This window comes from Phodopus roborovskii, unplaced genomic scaffold (assembly GCF_943737965.1).
Source record: "Phodopus roborovskii unplaced genomic scaffold, PHOROB, whole genome shotgun sequence".
Taxonomy (NCBI): domain Eukaryota; kingdom Metazoa; phylum Chordata; class Mammalia; order Rodentia; family Cricetidae; genus Phodopus; species Phodopus roborovskii.
Window position 1 is genome coordinate 26,490,110 of NW_026126469.1, and position 26,975 is coordinate 26,517,084.

The following is a 26,975-nucleotide window of genomic DNA, read 5'->3' on the forward strand; positions in this document are numbered from 1 at the left end:
TAGGTCACAAACGTTGGACAGATTGGTGGCCCAAGCCAGACAATCTGTTTATCCAAGGCTGACTTACCCTTGGCATCAAGTTTCTGGATCCTGACAGTGAGAGAATAACAGAACACGCTTAGGTCATGATTTAAGAATAATCCTATAAGAAGGCATAATCTGATAGGCTTTCGTAGTAGTGTATTTAAAAGTTTGAAAATTTGTCTAATATTTTTACCAATTATTATTAAAATAAAACTTCTGATTAATGAATACCTAAGATATAAATCTGTACTGTACACCTAAGATATAAATCTCTCAAGTCTCTAAATTGGTGTTTTCATTTTTTGTGATCATTATATTTTCTATTGTACAAGACTTTCTAAGGTCAATGCTGAAAAGCTTCCAATGATGTCTTCCTTGAGAAATTTATAAGCATTGTCCACATGAAAAAATTCATCTTAGCACTTCAGATTTACTTTAAAGCTTGGATTTTACCAAACAAATAAAACTAAATGAAGTTCTTTAGGCTTCATTTAATACCAGAGACAAGTGTTCTGAGATGCACAGAGAAGCTCTGTGAGATGTTATTTGTGGCATTAATTATACTACATGTATATTGTAAATATAAAACCTTGCATTGTCCATCTCTGCATGAGCTCAGAGAACAGCCAGAAAGAGAGGGAAATTTGAGAAATAAAGACAAGAGTTTGTAATCCCAGCACTGGGAGAGATAGGAGAATTTGTGCTTTTAAGGCCCACCTTAGTTACTTGGCATACCTTGTCTCAAAAAAGCAAAACTACTGCCACTACTTAATAATAATAATAATAACAACAATAATTAACTCTTTAGCACTTGCATTCAAACACTGTTCTGATCCCTGTATGTAACTATTTCAATAGAATGAGATTAGTTGCTATCCTTTATACTGGGACTTAATGAACATTTCCTAATGAATAAATGAATGATTTGCAGATAACACAGCTTCTAAAATCTCTTCTAACTTAGAGAACAATGGAAGTATTCATACATTGGGATATGCTGTGGCTAACTATACATATATTTTAAAGGTATTTCTCTCTCTGAAGAAAGATGAAAGATTAAGTAGATTCTGTAGCTTTCCTGCCACAACAAGACTGTTAGATGGACCCAGACATGCTGAAGACACCCCACATTAACAGAGCCATCCCCTAACTTTCACCTCAAATAAAAGGCATGCAGTGGTGTGGGGTCACATTGTCACAGCTATGGAACTGTGCCCAACATTGTTCCAGTTCTGACTTTCTGCTCTAGTTCTTCTACATCTCTCAGAATGTTTTAAAATGTCTTAGAAGGGTCACTTAAAAAATAATCCCACTTATAAGTCATGGGCATTAAGAAGTATATGAAATTCTAGGGGAAATCACAATTACAATCACAGCATAGTCATTAACTTCAAGGATTTGTCTCTTTGCTTTGAGAGTTAAATCTGTTCTAGAAGATCTTGCTAGTTTTATCTTGAGCATGTGCTGCCATGTTCACTCTTTGAAGATTAACCCAGAATGCAAATGGGACATGGGTGGATACTTAATCTTAGTGATTAGGATGCCTCATGGTGTCAGTCAGAATCACTGCTCCAGGTTCGTTAACCTTCCTCAACCACCTCTGATCTCCTCCTACTTTTACCCATTCATCACCCTGATAGTTGTGCCCTGAGACTATCAAGCAAAATGCAATAATCAGTCAAAGCCAGATGGTGCCAGTGGCAAAAGCAAGCAGTTCCCCAACAGTGCCTGCAATAAATAAATAAATAATACAGTCACATTTGACAATTTAATGAGTATAAATTTATCACAGCAGGAAAACGCTCCCCAAATATTTAAACAATTAAGATGTAGAAGAAGAAATAAATAGACATTTTATAGTGGTAGGCAGAACCAAAGTTTTCCTTCAATCCTCTTTGGAGATGCACTTGATCGTATATCTTACACTGACAGCTAGACTGAAACTTCTGAGATGCTGTTGGGCAAGATGAAGGGACAAGAACCAGGAATGACATGGGGAGAGGGGAATGGATTCTCTAGTGATTGCATTTCTTAGCTTATTACTATTATGTCTCAGAAGAATTTAAATGCCCGTATTTCAACATTAAATACACATTTCTTTTTTTCTTATTTAAAAAAATTATTTTTCATTTTATATACTAACTCCTTTTCCTACTCCCTCTACTTTTTCTACTCCCTACCTTCCCCTTACCATCCCCCATCCATCCCTCAGAGGGAGTAAGACCTTCCTTGGGAAGTCAACAAAGTCTGGCATACCAAGTTGAGGCAGGACCAATCCCCTCCCTGTTGTATCAAGGCTAAGCAGGGCATCCCTCCATTCTTAAGTTATTCCTATATGTCAGGGTCTTTAGTAGGTTATAGCTAATATAACTTACCAGCAGAATCACAGAACATGCAAGCAATTCACATCCCACTGGGTGTGCAGATTATAATAAATTAGCACCCGGGGTTGAAGCCATGGCTAGAGGTATAGATGAAAGTGTATGAAAGGCAACAGGTGAGGTTTGCATGTCATGTGCTGTTTTATATAAGGTAATGAGAAAAAGTTTCTTTGATGAGATTGGACATCTGAGATGTTCAAGGAAGCAGGGAAGCCAATCCTGAATCTATGTCATAAACGAACCTTTCAAATAGATGCAGGATCCAGAATCAAATCCCCAACACAATCAAAATCAACCAGCTAAAAAAATACTATAACATCAGAACTGATTTCTGGACACAAAGTTGTATCTGTGAGATTCTTGTGCAGGCTATATAACCTGGCTTGGATTAGGATAATACTTGAGTTCATGCTATTCATGGGAAGACCAGTGAAATGGTTCAAAACATAGGCAGGAACCAAGAAAAAAGTGATCTAGGGGAACAAAATGAAAAGGCCAATTGGATAGGCCATGGGCCCATCAGAAATATAGACACAGTGCCTATGTGATAATGTGTAATTGTCGTTGCATCTCTGCATAATTGGCTTCAGGTTCAATATGGGTAAAAGTAGATAAATCTAATCTTGCCTAAGCCCAGCACCCTAGAATTGGCTAGCCTCTCCAGCCTGAGCTGAAGAAGGCTCACCTCTGACAGTGGAATCAGGATGTATCCATGGTGCATGAAAGGACTTCAGCAGCACATTCCCCATGGAAGGACACTCCCTTAGCCTAGAGACACGAGGGAGGGCCTAGGTCCCACCCCAAATGACTTTGACAGATTTTGATGATCCCTCCTCGAAGGTCTCATCATCCCTGGGGAGTAGAAGAGGAATAGGATTGGGGGTGGGTATGGGAGGATGGGACAGAAAGGGAACTGGGATCGATATGTAAAATAAAAAAAGAGAAAAAAAAAAAAAAAAAAGGCTCAGTCTCTCTTCTTTCACTTTGGCCATACCTACATGTTATTTGAATTATACCCCTGATTTTCAATCTCCACAACCAAAACATTTTGTCCCAAAGTGTATTGCTAACCCAGAATGTATAAAATGTAGTTCAATAGCATTAATTTCTCTTTCCTTTGTTAATCAATTGTGTGTCCACTGATCTCCATACAATGCATGCATTTACAGCTCTAAATCCAGAAACTAGTCTTCTGAGAATCCTCATAAAAAGGTACCTAGATAGGTAATTTTTTTTAATGTGAATCTGTCAGTAGAAGCATCAACAAGAATAAGCAATAACTAAAATTAAGTGTTTACTACATGACAGTTTTAAGGTTTGTGTGTGTGTGTGTACAGTTATTTAATCATTGAAATTTTTGCATACTGTACTATTTACATCTTTAGACCTATGGACGTCATTTTGTTTAGAAAATTCACCCTTCAAATCTCCAAAGCTGCTTGGACAATCCAATTTTACAAGAAGAAACACAAGTCTATTATTTCTACACTAGAAAATATCCTTGGACAATCATGGATATAGTTGCTTGCATGAATAAAACAATCAGAAGATAGTACTGGACACAGGCTTTCAAGTTGACACACATACAAAGGCTATTTTCTTTTTAAATGAATATTATTTCTGTATTTTAAGTACTTGGTGTAATCCTGGACTTAGGGGTAGATGATTAGTAAATTCACATTAAGTGAACAAAATGTACTTTTATGATATTTGAGGAAAATACTGTCTTCAGAAAATAAAGTCTTATAAAAAAAAAAAAAGACTAGGGCAAAAAGCAGCAAAATAACATGTGGCCATCATTTGCAAAGGAATCACATTCATTAATGGGCCACATAAAGACTGACTTATTTTTTAAAAGTGCAAAGATAAGGGTATCCAAAATTCTGTTGCATGATCTTATTCTCTCTCTTTCAAAGGACTGAGACTGATACAGGAAAAAATTAAGTTTGGTCCTCTCCAAGATGAAGGACCTTGAGCACTGAACATCCCAACATCAGCTACATGGAAGATTGCTCATACATCAGTGTTTCAAAAACCTCCATTCTCTAAGCTTCATCAGAGGGGCTCAAAAGAGATGGGATGGGGGTTCCTTAAATAGATTACTGAACCACAAAACTTTGTTTTATCCAAAGTAGCATATCTTAACCCTATAATGTGTTTTGAGTCTGAGCAATATTTCTCCTAAATCAAAAAGTATATTTGGCTAAAAATCATTTTAAATAACTACAAATCCACAAGCTTTTTTGTGTTCTATTGATCAATGTCAGTAATTACTGTTAGTTATACAGAAAATGAGGATGCCAATCTTTAAAAGATTTAATAAAAATTTAATATGAGGCTTTAAGTGTAGACCTAGTATGTACAAACATTGTTCAGTGATCTTTATAGTCTAAAGGATGAAAATGGAGCTCGAGATATTTCTAAAGAAACAATAATTATGTTACACATGAAACTATAAATGTTAAAGGGCTGGGAAAATGACTCAGCAAGTGAAGTGCTTGCTATACAAACTTGAGAGTTGAGTTCAGATCCCTAGCATCCATGTCAAGACTGGGTGTGATAATGGATGTACTTGTAAGCCCAGTGTATGAAGAGAGACAGAATTCATGGGACTCACTGGCCAGCCTCTTGCTTATTGGAGAGTTTTGAGTATAGTGAAGAACCCTATGGGACTTGTAAGAAAGTAAGAAGGATTTTTGTAGGAGAGATGGGGGAAGGGAGGTAATGGAGGTTGAAAATGACCAGAATTCATCCTTTACATACATACAGAAAATTGTTAAAGAATACAAAATCTAATGATAACTTAAAAATTTAAGTGGAACGTAATCTAAAAAAGACACCAAACTTTGACCACTACCATCCACATATATGGGCACAAGTATACAGAGATGTGTGTACAAACGTGTACACACACAAGCACACATATATAAAGAATAAATACTTTTTATATAGACATAGATACACATGCATGTTCCATGTATTTTGTGGAGAAAGAAACAAAGCATCATTAGAAAATTGCAGTGGAGAATTTGCATGGAGCAGCAAACAGTGAGTGTAGAAGTTGTTTAGTAAAACATGTGATATTTCAATCGAATGTTTGGATGTAGAACCATGTTACACAGAGTGGAAAAAGAGGATTTCAGTTCAGGAAATTTCATCAGCTTCAAGATTTTGAGGTAGTAACAGTTTCATTTGTAAGAAAGGTGCCTAGAACTAATTGCCATTCCCTTGTCTGACCTCTGACTTTCTTCTAACAACACAGACCTGTTAAAACACCACTGGGACTCTGGAAAACTCTCTTCTGAGTTCCACAGAATATTCAGCTTAAGTGTGATTTATCTGAAATAACTGATTCGTTGGCTATTCTGGGGGCATTACATGACCATTGGGTGTAACAAAAGGAGCATCTACTACTGCCTGACCCTGTGGTATGCCAATTAAGGCAAATATCAATTGAGGAGTCCAGAGCCTTTATTTGGTAGTATAGTTTTATATTCCATCAAAGAGTTTGTTGTGAAAATTACCTAAAGGGTTTATCTGTGAAGATTGGAAGTGGAGGCATGCAGGGTTGATCACTGGGATGGGGAAAAAAATGAACTTTCTTCTGTAAACAGCTCTTTGTGGTTTTATCCCTGACTGATTTGTCTCAGATTTTACCATAACTCACAGATAAAAAAAAATCTGCTAGTGTTGAATGCCTCTCTATTCTACTTTCTCAGCAACCCAAAACTACTCAAGCATCTTTTTGACCTCCCACACAATTTCAAAAATAAAAATACACAACTGAGGAAGGTGACTCAGTTTTTTTCAGCTTAAATTGGTTTTATATTGCTTTTCTTATAAGCATTTGCACTCTGAGCATAAAAATCATATTCTTTTGGTTCTTGCCAAATTTGAGTTCCATGTGCTATATATTCCAAAAGTGTTTGGCTTGGAGCTTGCTAATTTTATAGTTATTGGTTTAAAAATTCCAATATTGTTTCCTGATGGGATAATTCTTAACAAGTATTAGTTTCCCATGCAGATAAAAGATTTGTTCCCTACATCAGTTTAAAAAATGACATAGTTTCATAGTGGTTATGGGCCATTCATCCCCTTTTGTGATTCTCAGAACTGATTTTTACAAAGAAAAGAGAATGTTCCTTTTCACCAGAATTCCATGAAGAAGCTTGATCCCCCTTCCCAGAAATATTATCACTGTGTGTAAGAGAGATTGGATGTTAAAGTCATCCATTTCCTGGACATTGGTGTGCCCATCCTTACCTACCCCTGTGAAATCTATTAGTACCTTCACCTGTGTTCATGAATCTGGGATGATTACAGCAGTATCAGAGAGGTGCCTTTACAGTAGATGAAGGCCAGTAAATACAATAGTAACTAAGAATTGTGCATAATTTTTCTAAGGAGTACATATATATGATAAATATGTACATATGCAACAATAGGTCATATAATACATAGGAAGTTGAACTAGGAATCCTGCAGGAGCAATGCCAAACAACAGTTTTAGATGTCTTATGAATGGGCAGATGTTCAGGACTTGGTTAGGAGATGGAACTGTTGGCTGAGTAAGCAAAGCTGTGCATTTCAAAGTAACTACGCATCTGTAGCAAGATAGTGGTTGATATTGTCAGTATGGCTGTATTTTTTTTATCACAATAAATAATCTCTCTACAAAATGGTGACAATTAGCTGCTGAAGCAGCCAGCTGGCACTACTTGGATGAAATCCAGGACTATGTGGTCTTACCTCTGTGTGAGATATCTATTAGATGCCCTATTATAGACTGTGCTGGAATTGGGCAGTGTCTATGATTGATCAGTGGGAGTTTGGCAACCTTCGTCTTAGTTCTAACCAAATTTTGCCATCACATCATTAAACACTGATATTTGTTCATTTGTATGGGCTATTTACTCAATTCCTATTTAATGGCAGACTACCAATCATGGCTAGAAAATGAAGCACAACTCTTACCATAAAGCAACTCATAGTTCAGAGATGGTGGTGAGTATTCATATAATAATGTGGGTTGGAAGTTAAAGTAGCATACAAGAAACAGAGAGAGAATAATCACAGTTGAGTAGCCAAAACTGTGTTATGCAGAAAAAAAAAAAAAAAAAAAAAAAAAAAAAGAGTGTTTAGGAAGGGAGAAGAAAATGGTGAAATGATGTATGACGTAATTTATTCTTTGAGACCACATAATTGCAATAAAGTCTGGGATGAAAATTGGATGGCTTGGAAGTCTGAAGAGATAATTGGGGGCAAGTAAGTAAGTTAACAAATATTCCTTCTGATTCATATTGTGAACAACTTTCAAAACAGAAGAAATAATAGTGTGTCAACAGTAACTCAGACACTGCTTAGATGAAAATAACCCTTTCAGTAAAGAGTGGAAAGAGGAGTCTTGGCTCAGAAAATGACACATGCAAACAACTTGGAGAGAAGCCACACTTGATATGTTTTATAAACCAAGATGAGAATAAATCTGATAAGCTGGAGAAGAAGACAAGGCCTGGATATGCAGCAGTTCAAAGGCCTTAGCAATTGCACATTTGGTTTTGATTATAAGTAGACAAGAAACCTCCCAGAGACACACATTTTGGGGACACTTTCAGAGAGGTAACTGGCTTCCAGAAGAATGCTTTTTGATATACTGAGTGTAGAAAAGGGGAAACTAAAAAGCAGCCTACTTTTGGTTTCTGCCACAGATGATTGCATTAGAGGTGGCCAAAGAAGAAAGACAGACATAAGGAAGAGATGTTAGGGGTAGGAAATGAAGTCAAGGATAGCAGATTTTTTTTTAGTTATTATTTATTTGTTGTTGTTTTCATAGGAACTAGGGGTAACCACAAACATTTAATGATGAACGAATGATAATGGGGAAGACTCAAGTGTTCAATTTATGAGTTATGTAACTAGATAAGAAAGAGGTTTAATTAAGAGATCAAGACTTATTCCAAGGGACTTATATGCAAACTTCTAGAAAGTGAGCTTGGCTGGAGAGCCTGGAATTCTACAGGAAGGGAAGGGAAATGAGGGGGAGGGGAGGGGAAGGAAGGAGAGAGAAGGGCAAGGGAGGGGCAGGGGTGCAGTCAATGAGATCATTCATGTGTCCTGCATCAAGTCATAATAATGGCAAAAGCCTTAGTAACACCAAGTCTTTAGAAGAGAAGCAAGAGAAGGAGGAGAGGTGCCAATGCAAAGCTAGATAGGTGGTATGCAAACAAAAACAACAGAGGAAAATTCCAGCAGAAATGTATATTATGGAAGCCAAACAAGTAGATTTGGGAAGGGAGGCATTGTTCATAATTTTGAATATCCTAAAGAGGTCAGGCAAGTTAGTCCTGTATGTCTTTCTGAGGCTCTATTGGAACTTCTGCTTTTCTTGTGCAATATCTTTAAGTCTACTTCAGAGTTCATCACTGAGTATATATCAATCAATATTTCCAATTGATGTTTCTTGAGCCAAACGATGACCTGGATATCTTAACTTCAAAAAGTTTGTGAACTAGGCATGAGAATCATGTACAAATAAACACATGTGGTAATTAGGCAAGGCTCTGCTTGGGGAATGGCAAGGGTGATTTCACCCACACTACAGGAAATTCTGAGGAGGGGGTGTGGTCATGGACAACCATAAGAGCAGGTAAAACTATTGCAAGTGAGAAAACTTTCCATTGGGATAGGAGGGTTGGGAGACAGTAAACTATGAAAAAAAGCTTTCCAAAGCGGTGCTAGAGACAATGAGCAGAAGCAAGGGACAACTTGGTAAATTTATACCAAGTGCAATGAGACAGAATGTCCAAGAAAAGGTTAGGATTTTTTTTTTCTACAGAATATATATTTTATAATTAGAGAAGCCTTAGAAACAGCTTTGTTCAAATTTTTCCTTTTACTTGAAAGGGGATAACCATGTAGACTAATTTTCTTTAAATTCACAAGCCAGGTTAAAGCAAGCCTCAGTAGAGGAGAAGGCATGACTACTGGATAGGTATCACATTCTGGGGATCCTTGAAAAAACCTCACAAATAATTAAATTATAGTTAACTCTCTAAATAAAAGAAAACCACTGGAAATCTTGGAGAAAGGTAAATTAAATATAAAACTACATAACAAAACTACATAGCAGCCAGAAAAAAACAGACTGTAATGAAAGCAAGGGATCTGGGTGACTATGAGTTTCATCACTTGTTTCTTATTAGAACCACGTAACACAAAAAAATGTTTTCTTCTCTTCTGAGGATGGTATATAGCTGTTACTCATCTTAGTACACTGAGAAGACACTAATTCATTATAGGCTGTTGTGGGCATCAGGGCCTTGGAAATCCATGACCTGGCCCCCTTCTGGACACTACTGAGAAAGATTTTCAGAAGATTCAATGACCAGGTGTGGAAGACACTACAAATAGCATTTAGCAAAGGATGTTATGGCTTCATAAAGTAAGGAAAATAAGCAGTCATTTCTGTGTTAAGATCTGAGAAACCAGAAAAGTGCTGTTATATCTAAAAACATACTGCCAAGAGTAGAAGAGTCAAAGACCTAATATAGGAAAAATATAATGTTGAATGGTATATTCTGACAAAAAAGAAAAACACTTATAGTATCTCAAAAACTCGCATGAAGGAAATTTGATTTTTTATTTGTACTGATTTGCCTTGTATTGGTTTAGATGTATTTATAGGTATATGTACTATGTACTTCTCTCTCTCTCTTTCTCTCTCTCTCACCTCCAAGATGAGTAAAAGAGCTTAGTTCCTAGGCCAGTTATACTAAGATGTTCTTAAAGTCTCCTTTAAAAGCAGCTGATTCCTGAGTATGCTTAACCTTTGAAGTTTGTGCCATTTATTTTTGTCTTTGCCTCATCTAGCTCTTTTAGATAGTCATTAGTGGGAAGATATTAGGGTTTTTCCAATTTCCATTAAAAAACATTTTGAATAGTTATTGGGACAGAAATTACAAATAATGGATGTGAGAATAATTACCAACATTCTGCATTTATAGCAAACTAGTGCATATGGAAACAACAGCTCAATATTTTAGAAAGTGCCAATTTGCTAAAAATAGATAAATATGGTGATGATGGCTGGAATTAATTTAAGAACACTCAAAATGAGAAGACTAATATCAAGGAATAGTGCTGCTCTGGTATAAACTGTGTAGATCTGTTTCTTGCCCATTATTGCCCAATCTTTGGGCAGAAACTGATCTATGAACTAAAAGAGTTAGAACAAAGACATCATGGCAAGTTATCAGGAATATACAGCAACTAGGATTCCTCTTAGAACCTAGGTGCCTGTTATATGTAGGCTTCTAGAAGGCAGTGGAAATCTAGTATTTAGGTATAGAGATTGGCTCTAATTTTTATCAGATGTATAAGAGCAATAATAACTACTTTGTTTTAGAATTCTACTAACACTAAGGGTGTTGAGGTGATGTGAATGAGAAATATGGCTTGGTTCCTAGTCAGTGTTGTTTAAGGAAGTCGCACAATCTTTAGAAAGTGTGTCCTTGCTCGAGGAAGGACATCACAGGGAATTTCAGGGTTTATAGCCTTCCCACTTCTCTCTTGGTTGCTTGTGTGGATGCAAATGTGATCAGCTAGCCTTCTGCTCCTGTCACCATACTTTTCCTCCATCTTTATGTACTCTATTTCTCTGAAACCATAAGCCAAAGGAAACTGGATGCTCTTTGACAGAAAAACAAAGTGATCCTGCAACATTGAGTCAAATTCTTGCGGGGTAGCTGCCCTATGACAGTTATGTGGAGATATATGCCGAGCCTTTCTCAGTATCGACTTTCTCCTTAGATGTACAGACATGGGCTTCCAGAGGCTACGTGACTTAGGTTTTCTTACAATCAGAGAGGAATTGTTAAAATGGCAGGAAGTGATCCAAGCAAGACCAGTAAAATATACTCTCCCTCCCTCCCTCTTCTTTAATTTCTTTTCTCCTCATCCGTTTATAAAAAGGAAGAGAAGCTGGGGTGCTGGTAACTGGACTGTTTTAATTAAAACCCTGAGAGAGAGGGCTCATAAGTGAGTTTCTACTGTTAAAGTTCCCACATCTGCCCTGGTTGCTTTAGGCCTTGGTTACTTTAGGCTTGGATTTTCTTTCTTTCTTTCTTTTTTTTTTTTTTTTTTTGCATTAAGCAAACCCACAACCTTGGTGTTATCAGCATCATGTTCTAACCAACTGAGCTAATCAGCTAACCTTGTATTTTTTTTTTTTAATTCATAGGATTTCTAGATTCCTTCCATTGAATTATTTTCATGGGCACTTAAGTAAGATTTTGATACTTATACCTAATAAAGAAACTCATAAATATCTACAGAGATGAGAGATTAAAAATTATATTGATCAGTAGCAAACTATAGATATAATTGTATAAAATATTATTCTCTGAAAAGCAGCTTGCACATATCATTCACATACTTTCTATTACAAGCCATTATGGGATCATTTATTTAATACTAGTTTTTTTAAAAATGTGTGATACTGATTTTCTTATGTTAGGTGTTTGGCTCCTAAGAAAGACAAAAATCTTTCACTAACATGATCTGATTATTGTATTTTAAAATAATTCCAAATACTTTCTATGCATATAAAGTTCACTTTCTTGTGGGGTGGGTATTGCAGAATTCCTTTGCTTTGTGTGAAAAGTTGACAAATTTAGTTATGCTAAATAGGTAATTTATTCCAGAGCTAATCAAGGATCCAAGGGAGGGGCAATGTCCTTTGCAAAGATCTGCAGACTTGGAAGATTACTTATGGCATTCACAGTTGAGTTTTAAAAGTTTCAGGATTCATGCACTGATGAGCCCTGAAACTGCTGTGGACGGTGCCAGGTGATAGTGTGCTGGGTTTCCAACCAGGCTGCAGCTCCATTTTCAGGCTCCAGAGTGGCTCTACCTTCCCTTTACCCTATTCTGCCCGACTGAGCCATCATATGATAGATGTGAGCACATCATGTCTGATAATATTCACAAGCCTCTTTGGAGTGAAGAGTGAGGTGAGGGTGTGGAGGCAGGCAGCAGACTTAACAAACAGAGATGAAATTGGAATGTGAAGACAGAAAAAAAAAAAAAGATATACAGGAACACAGTGGCGATTTCTCATGTTCCTGACATTTTGGAGCTAAAGACAATTTAAGCGTGTGTTTATCTGAATTCTGTCACTCAAGTTTTCAAAGGGAATGATAAAGATATGCTATGCTCTCATCCATCAGTGTGGCTAATGCTTACTTAGTAGAGAATAGGAGGGGAATATGGAGAATATATAGTTTCAGTGCAGACAGCAATGGTACTTCTTGTTTGAGTAGCACCATGAACACTTTGTGGAGGATCAAAAAGGCATTGTTCACAAAATATTTTTATTTTTCATCACTTTATTTGAGCCTCATACCAACCTGGTAAAGAAAGTGAGTCAGGATTTGTAGGCCTTTATTATGCCCATAATACAGATGAATAAACTGAGGCTCAGAGAAATTAAGTTACTTACCTAAGATCACAGGACAAGCAATTGGCAGAGCCAGTTCTAGAACCCAGGGGAGGGGTTTATTCCACTACAAAGACATGGAACAGGACATTAAACAAACAATATCTAAGAAAACAATATCTGTAAATAATTAAGGATTGGAAATATGGAAATTCACAATCCCACACTGAACCCAAAATGACTTATCAGTATGCCACTCTAAGCAAATAAGACAGATAATTGTAACTTCAACCATAGCGACCCTATTGGAAAGACCAATAGCATTGAGCGGAACACCCAGTCAGCTCTGAATAGGTACACAAGGACAGTCTTGGTTTTAAACCTTTCTCGGGTCCCATCTTGATGAGTCCTCCATGTCTACATACGTCCCCTCTAGTAAATATGTATTGTTAGTCAACTCTATGCTAGACATACCTGTATAGGCCTGATTTGCCTATAACATGTATTGGAAAGTTGGGCAAGATACACCTTTTCTTAATGTTTTCTTCCCATTGCCTCAAGCACCAAGCACTAGTAAAAACCTGTGTACTAATAATCTGAAAAGCTTCACTTGCTTTGGAGGGAAGGAGAAAAAGGATAAGAAAACCCTAAACCAGAGATGATATAGGACTAGGGTGTCAGGATTGAGAAATACCATCTAACTTTCACAATGAAGCACATATTTCACCTATAAATATTTTTATATTGCTTTTTCTCTCAAAAACATCCCAAGTAAATTAATGGGTTTACTGCACTTGAAGTCACAGAAGTATGTGTTTGCAATCTTCTCCACACTGGATGCCAATAGGACTGCACCAAGACCCCAGACCTTGAAGTCTGTCAAAATTGGCAAAGACTCAATGATCTGATTTCTGTATATTTAACACAAGTTTAAAAGATAACTTACTATTCACTCTCCCTCCAGCTCTATACAAGATGTGTGTTGATAGATATTATTTTTCAGGTACTTCATGGAGAAAGAAAAAGTTAAAATATAAATAAATTACTTATTGATTATATACTTTTCCACATAGGCTAACACTACACACTAAGGGAATAAATCAGCAGTGATGAGCAAAAGATGGACATGAAGCCTTTAGTGATAGTTGTAGGACAAAGCAAAGATCATGAGTATACCAGGATCCAAAGAAAGGTCACATGAATTTAGTAGCCAAATCTAGACTGGGATTCCTCAGGTCTGAGGATGGCATTGGTGTGTGTGTTTCTAGGGATGGTGGAAATGGAAAGGAAGTCTCTAGATAGTTCCAACTATAGCAGTTTGGAGAAATGCGGTGTACAAATGGGCTAACTTTTGTGCCTGTTTGCATGGGAGAAAAATCCAGACAGTTACCATATCTATAAGTTTGTAGCAATAGTCAATGAGGATGAATTCCACTTTAAATAGCTTCTTTAAAATCTACTAGTGATTCTATTCATTTAAAATATGCCACAACTTGTGACAAGACTGAACATCTGGTTCCATATGTATTTGGCAAGCAGATCATTCATAATTCAAGTATTCACCTAAGAACTAGACAGTATGATAATTAGTAAGGATACAGAGAGGATAAAATTTCATCATTTTTTCACAAGACGCTCACACAGTGTATATACATATATATGGTAATGGGTATAGTTCAAAATCCAATATGGTTATAACAATAGTAGAACAAAACTGAATGATGGAAAAACAGATTTAAAGAGCTAACTCTTGTGAAGGAAATGGAAAATTTCCAGGCTAAGGAAAATTGCAAAGTGAGCAAAAGAGTATGAGAAGGAGGAAGTATTTAAGGATGTCCCCATGAAGACAGGCAATTCTAGACCATGCCATTCATCCCGAAAGATTGTTTAATAGTTTGTAGACAGTGGGGAGACATTATAGAATTTTAATGAGGAAATCAGCGTGACCAGATTTACATTGGTTAAAGGTAGTTTTGCTGTTGTTTGCAGGGAGGATGAAAAGACAAAGCATGTGTAACTAAGGGTTCATATAGGCACCATTGCCCTTGGCCAGATAAAATGAAAAGACTGGGCTGGGTTATGTACACAAGCAGGTAAGTGTTGAAAAGGAAAGAATATATTCAAAATCTTCTTAGCTACAATAGAAAGATTCTGTAACTGATTGTGGGAGTTGAGACGATAAAGGAGCACTTTTGGGACACACCCTAAGTTTCTAGAGCTCTGAAGCTGGATGGACAGTGTGCTAGAGCAATGGAGTAGGAAGTCCAAGGGTGGCCCCAAACAGAGGCCACCTGGCACAAAACAAACAGGAGAAGCTGGGGTCTCTCTGAATAGATCAGGAGGTTAAGATGGACATCTGGAAATTGCATGATGGGACTGAAGTTCTGAATGTGGGTGTGTTTATCTGGAATTAATGAAGGGGATGACAGGAGAAAAGAACCAAGATTACAGATGGGAAGTTATTGGCCTTGGGGGACTAGGTGAGTAAAAACAGCCATCAAGAGTTTAAAGGTCCTGCTTGAGAAGGAGGATTGGGAGGATTATCAAGGAAAGACCGTGAGAAGGCAGCACAATGGAAAACATGTAAGATGTGGACTGCTGGCTCACCTGAGACAGTAGTACCTCGTGTCAGCTGGAATCATGGGAACAGAGGCCTCTTTAAAGCAGGAGACTAGAGAATGAGGAGTGGCAGAGAAGGGCATGGGTATGGAATACTCTCAGAAACGTTATTCTAAAAGAAGAGTGCGATAGAGCACTGTAGAGATGCAAAGTCAGGAGACTGCAAACAGGAGACAAGGCACAGCCACAGACCACTGGAAAGCCAGCCGAAGCAACAAAATCTGAGGAAATCTCAAGAGAACGGATCTGGGAAAACACAGAAGAGAGATCAAGAATCCAGGGAGAGCACTCAGTGTGTCCAAAAGTAACATCTCTAATGAAAACAAAACAAACAAACAAAAAAAAAAAAAAAAAAACAAAGCAATATCCCGACAATTGTGTGTGGTGGTGGTGGCGGTGGTGGCGTGGCTGCCCTGTCCAGAGCTAAATGGGGTGGGGCTGTTTGTTGAGTTCTTTAGTTGGACAGCTTGTTCTTCCATCCCCATGACAGGAAGAAACTAAAAGCCTAGGTGATTGAGTCTATAAGTGGCAGAAGCTAGGGACTTCCAGCACAGTACTCTCCAGAGGCTTCTATGAAGATTTCAAGTTAGTGGCACAAAGTCAACCTGTTTACACTTCAAACTTCAAGAGGTGAGAGACTCTGGTGTAATCACCCACTTTTTTTTTTTTTTTTTTGAATCATCAGAGACATGAAAGGGTTAAATGCTGTACCTTCCCTTGATGAAACTTTGAGAGGCTCCTCTTAAAATGCATTTATTTCTTAAGCTATTTATAGAGGAAGATTTTAGATGTGTCTCAAAGCCAGTATGACCAGTGTGGGGAGGGATGGGGTGGAGTGAGAATATAATGAGTTAACACAGAACTCCATTATTGCCTGATAGCCCTCCACCCCTTCCCTATGGGACCAAGTAAAACTCTGAAGTCTGTGGATTAATTCTGCCCCAGGCCTGTCACTAGCAATTTCACTATGACAGAAGCAGAAGACCCTGGGCCACCCTTCCTTTTGGTGAGCAGGAGCTTTGCCCTTTACATTGCCACATCAAAGGAGGTTTCTGCAGTTTTACCAGCTCAGCAAGAAGGAGAATTAACCCTGTGTTTTCTTATTCCAATTGCCTCAGCAGAGCTCACAGGAGTAGAGTGGGCTGGACTGGGGTGACATTCAGAGGACTCTCTTAGCATGAAGGATCGGGAGTCATTGTGCGTGTACCTTAATATAACTTTAATAATCGGAAATGAACATTTCTAAATTCACTACAAACTGTGGAAGGTTCTCTGCAAGTCCACATGAGTTGGAAGGAAAAAACAAAAACTAAAGCCTTCTAAATAATTTCCTCTATTTAATTTTGGAAATAGGTGGAAAATGCCATGATTTTTAAAAAATTGAACAGCTTCAATTATATTAAGTAGAAGGCCTCAATTGAACCAATTGACTAAGTCCCTGGATGACACTGGGTGTGGCTCAGAGAGACTGAACAGGAATCCAATGTCTTACTAGAAAGAATGCTCCCCCACCCAGCAGCAGAACTATACCCTTCCACACCTCCTAATGCTCTAAGAGGGAGGAAACAGCAAGGCTGAAATTCTAAAGCATGCATCAGTATTCCAAAGATAAGACTTATTTGCCCTCATATGGGGGGGGGGAGGCAGATGCTAGCAGGGTAAGGTCGGAGACCCTCATCTGCTTGCTTGCAGGGTAATTGTTACACTTCAGCTACAAAATAAAGTCATTATTTTTAAACAAAGGAAACATTTCATAGTTTTCTTGCTCTGTAGAGTATCACACCTTGCAAGTTTTTAATCGTAGCAATATGCATGGTAATTGAGCTATTTAAAGTAAGCCCCAAGATGTTTAAAAATCATGAGCCAATAAAATCTCCAGGATTCTTTTATTTTAATCCTCCTTTGCCTATTCCCTTGTAGTCATCTCGCTCTCTCTTTCTCTCTTTCTCTCTCTCTCTCTCTGTCTCTCGTTCTCTTTTAAATCTACTGTGGTAAGTAATGGCTAATAGAGACCGTTTATGTGTTCTTCTCACCCACTGACAATGTATTACAACTTAGAAATATCTAAGGCTGCTTCTCTTGCTCTCGTGCTGCTCAAGTGGAAGAGGAAGGAAGTGCAAGCCCTCCAGTCCCCCTCCCACATTGCTGCTAGATTTCATGGGTGTGGCAGAGTTAGACCTTTGCAGGTTTGTATCCAGGTTTTAGTCCCTGCTAAGAACTACAATGATAAACACCCTCCAGAAGAAGAAATAAAAACCTTAGATTCTTCCTGGAATGAGAGAGGATCACTTCACCCACAAGAGGAGAACCTACATGACACTTAAGTATTCATACTATATGTCAGTCATGTAGTATGAGCCCACGCCCTAAAGATACCATTGCCTTGTGTCTGGTTTAATATCTTAAATACTGGCATATGCAAATGACACATAACGTTATTACATGGGGCAAATAACCATTTCATACCCTAGAACCTATATATAAAATGTGTGGGCAAAAAGGACCGTTTCCTCCTTTGCATCAGTGATACTAAAACACAGGCAGGCATGTGGAATCCATACAGAGCACATGTGTGATCGTTGCATGGGAAGTATGCACGTACTATACATATTTACATGCAAATTCCTACAAGTCCCTAAACACACAATTTCATCTTCATCATTCTGCACATCAGAGTGAGTGCTCCAGGCTGTCAGTGAGATGGAGCCAGAGAAAGCAGCTGTTCTCATTTGGGGAGGGAATTCCTTTAGCCCCAATTCCCTGTCTAAAAACCACGCTAGGTCCCTTTACTGAAGGAGATGTGTGGACACTCCCATATTCCCATGCCTAAAAATAGGGTGGGAACAAGCTGCCAGCCAGCACACTTCCCCCCCCCCCCAAATTTAAGCCTTTAAGATGAATAGACTTGGTCTCCCTAAGGCTCTTCCTTCCTAAATTTTATTTCACCAGCTGGCCAGTGCAGTCATCTTAGACACCATCCTCCCAACCCCCACCCCCAGCCTTTTGAGAGTGTGTTTAACCCTCACACCTGTATCTGTTACATTTATATAGTAAAATGAAGGGAAACATGGGAATACATGTTTTACAAATGTTCCGATGGAAGTGTCAGTTTCTGGAACCAAGAGCAGTTAGAGGAATACAGCCAGCAGGACCCCTGCCCCGCCTTGAGCCTTGATGGACTTTTCTCCATGCATCCCTTCACAACCAAGTATCTACATTTATTTGTTTATCTGTTTGTACGTTTGTTTGTTTGTTTGTGGCTTGCTTTTCCTCTAACTATTTGGACATTCTGCTTATACCTCTTTTCCTCTACCTTTTTCATCACCACTCCCCACCCCTCCTTCCAGGGCGCTGGCTACATGTGGCCAGGCTGAATGGCTGGTTCCTCTGCACTCTCCTCCACCCCCTTTGGATTCAGAAAGTGCTTCACAAATTGCCCGGTTTCCAATACCTGCACAAGAATAATACCAAATCCTCCTCTCTTGCACCCCGACCCTAAGGCAATCATTTTGCAGAGGGGCTTCAACCACGACTGCCATGCCACCCCACCCCACCATGGGCACACAAACACACAAGCACACGCTGGAACTCAGACCCCACACCCATTTTTCTTCTTAACCTTCTCCAAAAATCACTCAAACGTGCCCTTAGGGATGTCTGAAGGCTGCGTTTGGAGACTGTGGCTGCGCTGTGGGTTACTGCGGAATACCAATCTTCTCACTTCTCTTCATCCTCACCCCAATTAAGTTTCTAAAACGTCTTTCAAGAAATAAGTGAGCAATTTGAAATGAAAGGGGGGGTTTGAAAAATATCTCGGCAGTGGGGGAGGGGAGGGGAGATTGGGATTCTAGCTGGTCTTAGACTCGTCCTTCATTCTGATAAACGTGAGTCACCATGCTTATCCTCCGGGATATTAACACACCTCTGGTCACTGTGATTGTAAGGGAAGACTCGCGGGAAGGGGGAAAGAGAAAAGCCCCGGTTTCCAACAGGTAATACCGGCTTGCCTTTCCCATCCCATCTAAGCTCAAAGCTCCTAGGGGCGTGGTCCACCCTCTTCCCAGACCAGCTGGCGCACAATCCGCCTCTGATCTTAGGTAGGGGGCTTTCCCCTCGACACAGCCAGTCCCCCTCCCCACCCCTCAACCCCTTAAGGCTTTCTTTAAAATAAAAATCTCCCAAATTAGTTTAATTCATTCATCAAATAAAGAAATAAAACCTTCACATGTTTTCCCACATATACCTGTTCCCCCTTAAAGCTCCTGCGAGCTCAAAATCAGGTATCTTCCGCAAGCACATGTGGGAAAAATTGAATCACAGAACAGGCAGTGCTCAACTGTGATTATAATCCCCTCAAACCACGCTTCTCACACATAATATAAAGGATAGCTTTCTTATATCGAACATAGAGCCCACATTGTCCCCACACCCCTTTCTACATCCACACCCTCAAAACCAGAGACCTAGCCCCTGTGCGTTTACTAATAGGGAATCGTATTTCTAGCCAAGCCGGCATTTTTCTCTACCCTCACCCTAATTAGTATCAGCATTCCGAAACCAGAGCATGAAAGACAGAAAAGAATAAAGCTGGGATGCAACCATCAGCTACCATATGCTAAGGAAACCAGAGCACCATGCCAGGGCAGAAGCAATTAAAAAAAAAAAAAAATTCTGCCTTTTACAAGGAAATACTGTACTCTGGTAATTTCACAACAGAAAGAAGTAAAAAATCTTTAGCTCTACCTGTTTGGTTCTTCTCATACAGCACAGCATGGTGGTGTCTTCCCTGCTTTCTTCCTGCCTTCTCTCCTCTCCTCCTCTCTTCCTTATTCCCCCCCTCTCCACCTCTTTTCTGCTCGCTTGCTCACTCGCTCTCTCGCGCTAGCGCGCTCTCCCTCCCTTCCTCCCTCCCTCCCTCCCTCTCACTCTCTCTCCCTCTCTCTCCCTCACACACACCAGGGCAGTTAGCTGTAAGTCCACAGCTATTGCTCACCGCACATGCTCTACTCTCTCTCTCTCTCTCTCTCTCTCTCTCTCTCTCTCTCTCTCTCTCTCTCTCTCTCTCTCTCTCTCTCTCTCTCTCCTTCCCTCCCTCCCTACTTCCCTCCCTCCCTTCCTCCTCTCTCCTTTTTTCTCTCTTCTCTTTCCTCCACTCCCCACCCAATCTATCTTTTCCTTCCTTCTCTCTGGGTCCCTTTCTCAGAAATGTTCACTAGCTTTCAGTGACTAATCACTTCCCGGAGCCCCTACCCCCATTCTAGACAGTCGCCCCCTCCCAGTCCCCTGCCAGCCTCATGAATATTTAAACACCTCCAATCTGGACCCAATTACCCACCGACTTTCGCACAGCCTTGGGAGCATTGCCTTGGGAAGGCTATGGGGTGGGGGCAGAGGATAGTCCAGACAGTTGGAGAGACTGGATGGAACATGTTTTAGGGAAGTGGGGCCTGAGGAATGCGGGTGCCTCTTTCCTAAGTCTTTCCCAGTACCACAGGAACAAACATGCAAGGAGGAGCTAGAAATATGTAAGTTATAGCTGCCATTTAGATTTTATGTGCAGTTGGTAATCGTGGAGGTTCAATTTCCTCAAAAATGCTGTTTTTATTTATGTAACCTAAATGCATACACATAATAAGCTTAGATATGCACAAGCATACGTCATCTATGCTTCAATACACAATCTGAACACACTCACACATATAGCACTTAAGCACTCTAAGCATTTGAATGTGGAAATAACTATTGTCTAGGAATTAGCATCTATATCTAAAACCACATAGTGAGATTTTTTTTTTTTTTTGCTTATGCACACAAGCTTGTTTGACAATTTCTAATTTAACCAAAAAAGCTGAGTATACATGAATGACAGGTCTGCATAACATTGACAGTGATGTTTTATAATTTGAGCACAATGAATACAAGAAATCTCTGTCTTGAGGGAAGAAGAACACCCTGGAGTCTACATCAGTTTGTTCTGGTGCCTTCCCTAATTTAGGGGGAAATATGTGACTTGTAAGTTTACAGCATACACATTTTAGATATTTAGTGTTGTATGGACTGGAGAGCCCTTTCCATCTGTAAAATGGGAATACTAATGGTAGTCTTGCCAACATGTTATAGAATGAAATGTAACATGCGCAAGGCACACCAGAGCCACTTTCAGGGCATATTAGTTTAGTTGATGATATGTCTAAGAGATGTATGTCAAAGAACCTCCCAAATTATTCCTTGTTGTTCATTAGTGATGACAAGTACCTCTAATTAAATAGCTCATATTGTCCCTCATCCCTTCTAGACACAAACTTGTTTAACAGACAGCTTATTATTGTCATGTATATTTCAGGACTGCTGAGCCCCATACATATTTAGTGTACCAAAGGACATACCTCTTAAAATGGACCATCTCAGAAAGATGACCAGAGGTGATGAGGATACCAGGATACCAGCACCTAAAGTTAGAAATTACCCCTAGAGGTTCTTTCTGAGAATGACCTGCTTTAAATCCAAGCCACTTAGGCTTTTTTTTTTTTTTTTTAACCCCCCAGTTTGTTTCTCTGTTTTCATATTTTGTGATTTTCATCTTAACAAAAGACACATTACAGGTTTAATATTCTTTTGACTTTTCGATAATCCTTATCAGAGCTGAGTCTTTGAAACCAGCTTTCATGGATGTCAGCGAATGAATGAGAAATGACTTTCGGTGTAGGCATTAAAGTTGTGGATTACCCTTTTAGTGGGGAAAGGACCTAAGGGAGGAAGCAGCACCAGCAGGACTTGGAGTACAGGAGAAGCAGCCCCTTCTTTTTAACCACTTAACACAGGTGGTAAGTGTGCTACCACCTTATCAAGCAAAATGACCATTTCTTTCCCTTTGCATGTACTCCACCACTTCAGCCCTTTGTGTTTTCTTTCCTGCTTTATTTATGGGAAGGAACTGGAGCAATAATGTAGCATAATGTAGTTATTAAAAGGAAGAATCAAAATCAGACATGGGTATGGATGAACTCTGTTACTCAGTATGTCACACCAAAATTGTATCATTGGCTTCCTTATCAGCTTCTGTGACTTAGTTTGTCTGATTCCAGTGGTGTGGAGTCAGCCTGGATCTTAGTTGATTGAGATTCAAAGACTGAGAGAAATTAAGGTCTTTGACTAGCTCATCCAGCTAATAAGAGATAAACCTAAGACTCCATCACCATGCAATGGGGGTTGGGGGTGCATCATTGTTTCTGGTTCATAGTAGAGACTGTGTTGAAATGAGCATTAGTCAAGGTCCACCTATTAGGTCCAACTGTTACATCTAAAGTCATGTTATGTTCACTCAGATAGTCCTTGGTACATTTCTAGCCAAGTGACAGCTCTTTAATCACTCTTTTGCTTCAGTGTGGAGAACCCCCATTATTTTTAATGCTTTTCACTGGATAGGAATATTACACATGGCCAAGAAGCCCCTAAAAGTTATTTCAGGATTAGAAGCTGAGTTTGAAAATTATGGTACCAGTTCCAAGACATCCCACCCTTCCAACTCCCATCTAAAGCCATGCAAGTTTGTGGGCTGACAAGAGAATGGGGAAGAAAAGAAACACAGCAAAACACAAAAACCCACACACCTTGGTCTGACTTTAAACCAAAACCAAAATAGTAACCAAAACAAACAACAACAACTAAAAAACATCTGTGAGCACACATAACAAGAAAAACAAAACAAAACAAAACAGCCAGGGTGGTTATTCTCACCCGTTTCTAGGTGACTTACCCTGGTTTTTATTCCCTTATCACCAACTTCAGCCTATGTATAGCTTCAAACCTCATGGCTGATAATTATAAGTTTTAAGCTAGCAAATTAATTCACACAATGGCCAGTCACTTCCTGGGCTCTGGAAGAAGAGGGGGATTCCAGCTCCACTCTCAGATTTCTTTGATCTTTGGATTAAAATTATTCTGTTTTTATAATAAACCATGTAGTTCCTTGGCACACACACACACACACACACACAATTATTAAATTGTTTGTTTTTTTTTTTTTTTTAAGATTTGACTAAACCAAAAGAATGAAATGCTGTCATTTGCAACACTGTGGATGAAACTAGAAATATTAAAATAAATCAGGCCCAGAAAGACAAATAATACATATGCTCACTTGTATGGGGGACCTGATAAATACTGGCCTCAGAGAAACTGAGAATACAATGCTGGTACTGGAAGCCTGGGAAAGGGAGGGTAAGAAAAGGATCCTGCCAAATAATTTAGAAATAGGCTTGTATTTAAGAGAAGAGAGGGTAGTCATGGAAAACACATGGGTCTTGTTCCTCCATTGTTTCTAAACTGTTAGTCTTATAGCCTTTTACTTTCTGTATTAGCTTACTAGAACATTTATAACAAACTACTGAGATAGCTTTAAAAAGCATAGTCTTCACACAGTTCTAGAGATTGGAAATCCAAGGTCAAAGTTTTCTCTAGAAGCCCAATGGTTCCCTAGATTTGCATATGGCTACCCTCTTGCTGCTTCTTTGTGGTTCAAGGCTCTTTTATAAGGATGCTAATCAGATTGATTTAGGGACTCCCCATGACCTCCCTTTAAATTCATTATCATTTTCAAGATCCCCTACCAGAATAGAGTCATTCCAAAGTGCTATGGGTTCAGTTTTAACATATGAATGGTAAGGTGCACAGTACAATTTAGACATAACACCTGTGTGCTATGTCAGGGCTAGCTGACTTCATCCATGTCATCTACATTTTAGAAGTTGTAAAAAACACACTGCCCTCAAGGAGATTCACACAAATGGAAAAGGAAAAACAAATGTTATCGAAACAAGACTTGGTTAAATGTCAAACTTGTGCTCTAAACAATCAGAATAGAAAGTAGCAGTGTGGGATAGGATTGGCTTTTCTAGAATTTGAACAATGAGAGAATTTAAGAAAGGTTTTTCTTGCTAGTTTTATGTCAACACAACCTAGAGTCATCTGAAAGGAGAGAAACTCAACTGAGAGAAAATGCTCTGTAAAATCCAGTTGTAGGGCCTTTTCTTAATTAGTGATTGATAAGGGAGGGTCCAGCCCATTGTGGATAGTGCTATCCCTGGGCTGGTTGTCAGGGGTTCTATAAGAAGGTTTGCTGAGCAAGCCATGATGAGCAAGCTATTAAGCAGCACTCCTCTATGGCCTCTGCTCCTGCCCTTCAGGTTCCTGTCCTATTTGAGTTCATGACCTCTTTCAATGATGGACTATGCTACTATGTGGAAGTATAAGCCAAATAAACTCCTTCTTCCCTAACTATCTTTTGATCATTGTGTTTGGTTACAGCAAGAGAAACCCTATCTAAGTTAGAGGTAAAAGATGCTATTAGAAAAGGTAAAATACAGTATCACACATAACACACACACACACATTCACACACATACACAAATAAATAAATAAATAAATATATTTTTTTAAAATATTTGACTAAAACAAAAGAATGCCTCCATTTACAACAATGTAGATGGAGGTAGAGCTCATTAAAATAATTCAGGTCAGGCACAGAAAGACAACTAGTACATATGTTCACTCATATGTGCGACCTGATAAATCTGATAAATATTGGTCTCATAGAAACTGAGAATACAATGCTCATTACCAGAGACTGGGGCAGAAGTTACAGAAAATTAAATCAATGGGTTCTGATGCTGGAGCAATATATCTACAATAAAGTGACTAAATAAACTAATACTATTTTGTACACTTCAAAAAGCCAGAAGAAATTATGACAATTTTTTTTACAATGAAGGAATGAGAAATAGATCATTTCCTTTTATATATCAGTTAAAAAATAAAATTTATTTTAAAAATATCAAAGAGGATACATTAGTTTCCTAAGCCTGCCACAACAAATTTCTACAAATTTATTCTCTCACATTTCTTTAGCTCAGAAATCACAAATCAAAGTACATGAGGGCATGATCCCTTTGGAGGCATTGAAGAATAATCTATTCTAGACCCTCTTCCAAGCTTTTGATGGATGGGGTCAACCTGTGGTGTTGCTTGGTCTGAAGCTGCATCCCTTCATCTTTCATCCTTATATAGCCTTCCTTCTGCATGTCTCAGTTTTCTCTTACAATAAACTTAGTTCTGGATTTAGGGTTCATCCTAAATCAAGGATGATCTTCTCTTTAGAGCTTCAATTACATTGACAAAGGCATCCCTCAAAAAAAAAAAAATAGAAATTGGACATAACTTTTTGAGAGATACAGACAAGTCTTATCACAAAGAATTAGAACTAAGGCTGGGAATGGTAGCATCTTGGGGAATGCTTGTGGAGATAGTGTGTAACACAGAATAGAGAGAAATATACATTGAGGCTCAATGAGAAGAGTGTGGATCTGGGAGGAATGATGGTAGGAAAAAAAATGAACTGTTACTGTTAAATGCCTAGAGTCCCAGTTGTTACACATTTCATAATTTATACACAATTCAAAATTGATCTCACAGGAGACTAAGGGGAAAAGAAAAGCAAAAGAAATAAATGAAATTTTATTTTCATTTGGATCTAGGGAAGCTAGACAAAAAAGAACACATGTGAATAGATGTGAATTGACACAGGGAGGTAACTTAGTTAGAAAAGTGCTGGAGGAGTTTGAAAGTGTGCATCTTATGGTGGCACCGAAATGATGACTGTGTCACGTGGAATTAAATTACAACAAGCCAGACTCAGAACAGTCTTCTATGAATGGTTATTGGATCAAATCCTGAGCTACAATCTGCTATAGAAACCAGAGGGCCAAGTTTGGAAATTGTTCAAGGTTCAAGAACTTGAAGACAGAATCAAGAAAAAGAAGTACAGGATGCAGGGTGCAGTGGCAAAGCAGGAGCTAACAACATCCTCAAAAATGCTTAAGAAAGTTTTCTTGACTTTATCTTCTCAAATTTTATTAATAAATTCAATTAATAAATTCAACAGACTTATTATTATTTAAATACTTAGGTGAGATTTTATAAGTGAGTATTTATGGCTCTATGGAATGATAGAACCTCTTTTACTTTAAGAATTTTATATAATATTAACAATCCACAAAATCATAAAGGGATCCATCAATATGTATTATCCAAATTTATCTAAGAGTCTTAGTGTTGAAAAGCTGTTGAGGTTGATGTGTTTAATTGCACATCTGCAGCTCATATAAAGATCAAGGAGATGACTCTAGCTCTTAAATGAAACTTGTTCTACCAGATCTAAGACCCAATGTAGAAATATGTTTTCACCACTCTGTCACCAAAATATCTTCCATTTAGATCAACAACAGCTTTAATTGCTAACTCAACTCTACTAAATTCCAAATGTGTACATATCACTTCACCATCCTGGACTCCAGGAATCTCAAATATCACACATTTCCCCACCTTGCCATAGCCTTCATATTCTTCTTGGTTTCATCTTTCAACTCTGCATCACCTTTCTTGCACTGGCTGTTGCTCAGCAGGACCACACTAGTAGGACATGACCTATGGATTTCAGTTAATGAACTTGAATCCAATTT

At 38.6% G+C, this 26,975-nt stretch overlaps 1 protein-coding gene across 1 annotated transcript in view; it reads right to left on the reverse strand.

The window, feature by feature from the left end:
- Positions 1–20,371, reverse strand: part of Gap43 (growth associated protein 43) — a 79,949-nt gene extending 59,578 nt beyond the window's left edge. Inside the window, exon 1 of the mRNA XM_051191495.1 lies at positions 20,203–20,371. Within this exon, the coding sequence (XP_051047452.1) occupies positions 20,203–20,232 (30 nt within the window). The 5' untranslated portion in view covers positions 20,233–20,371. The remainder of the gene's footprint in view (positions 1–20,202) is intronic.
- Between the last annotated feature and the right edge of the window lie 6,604 nt (positions 20,372–26,975).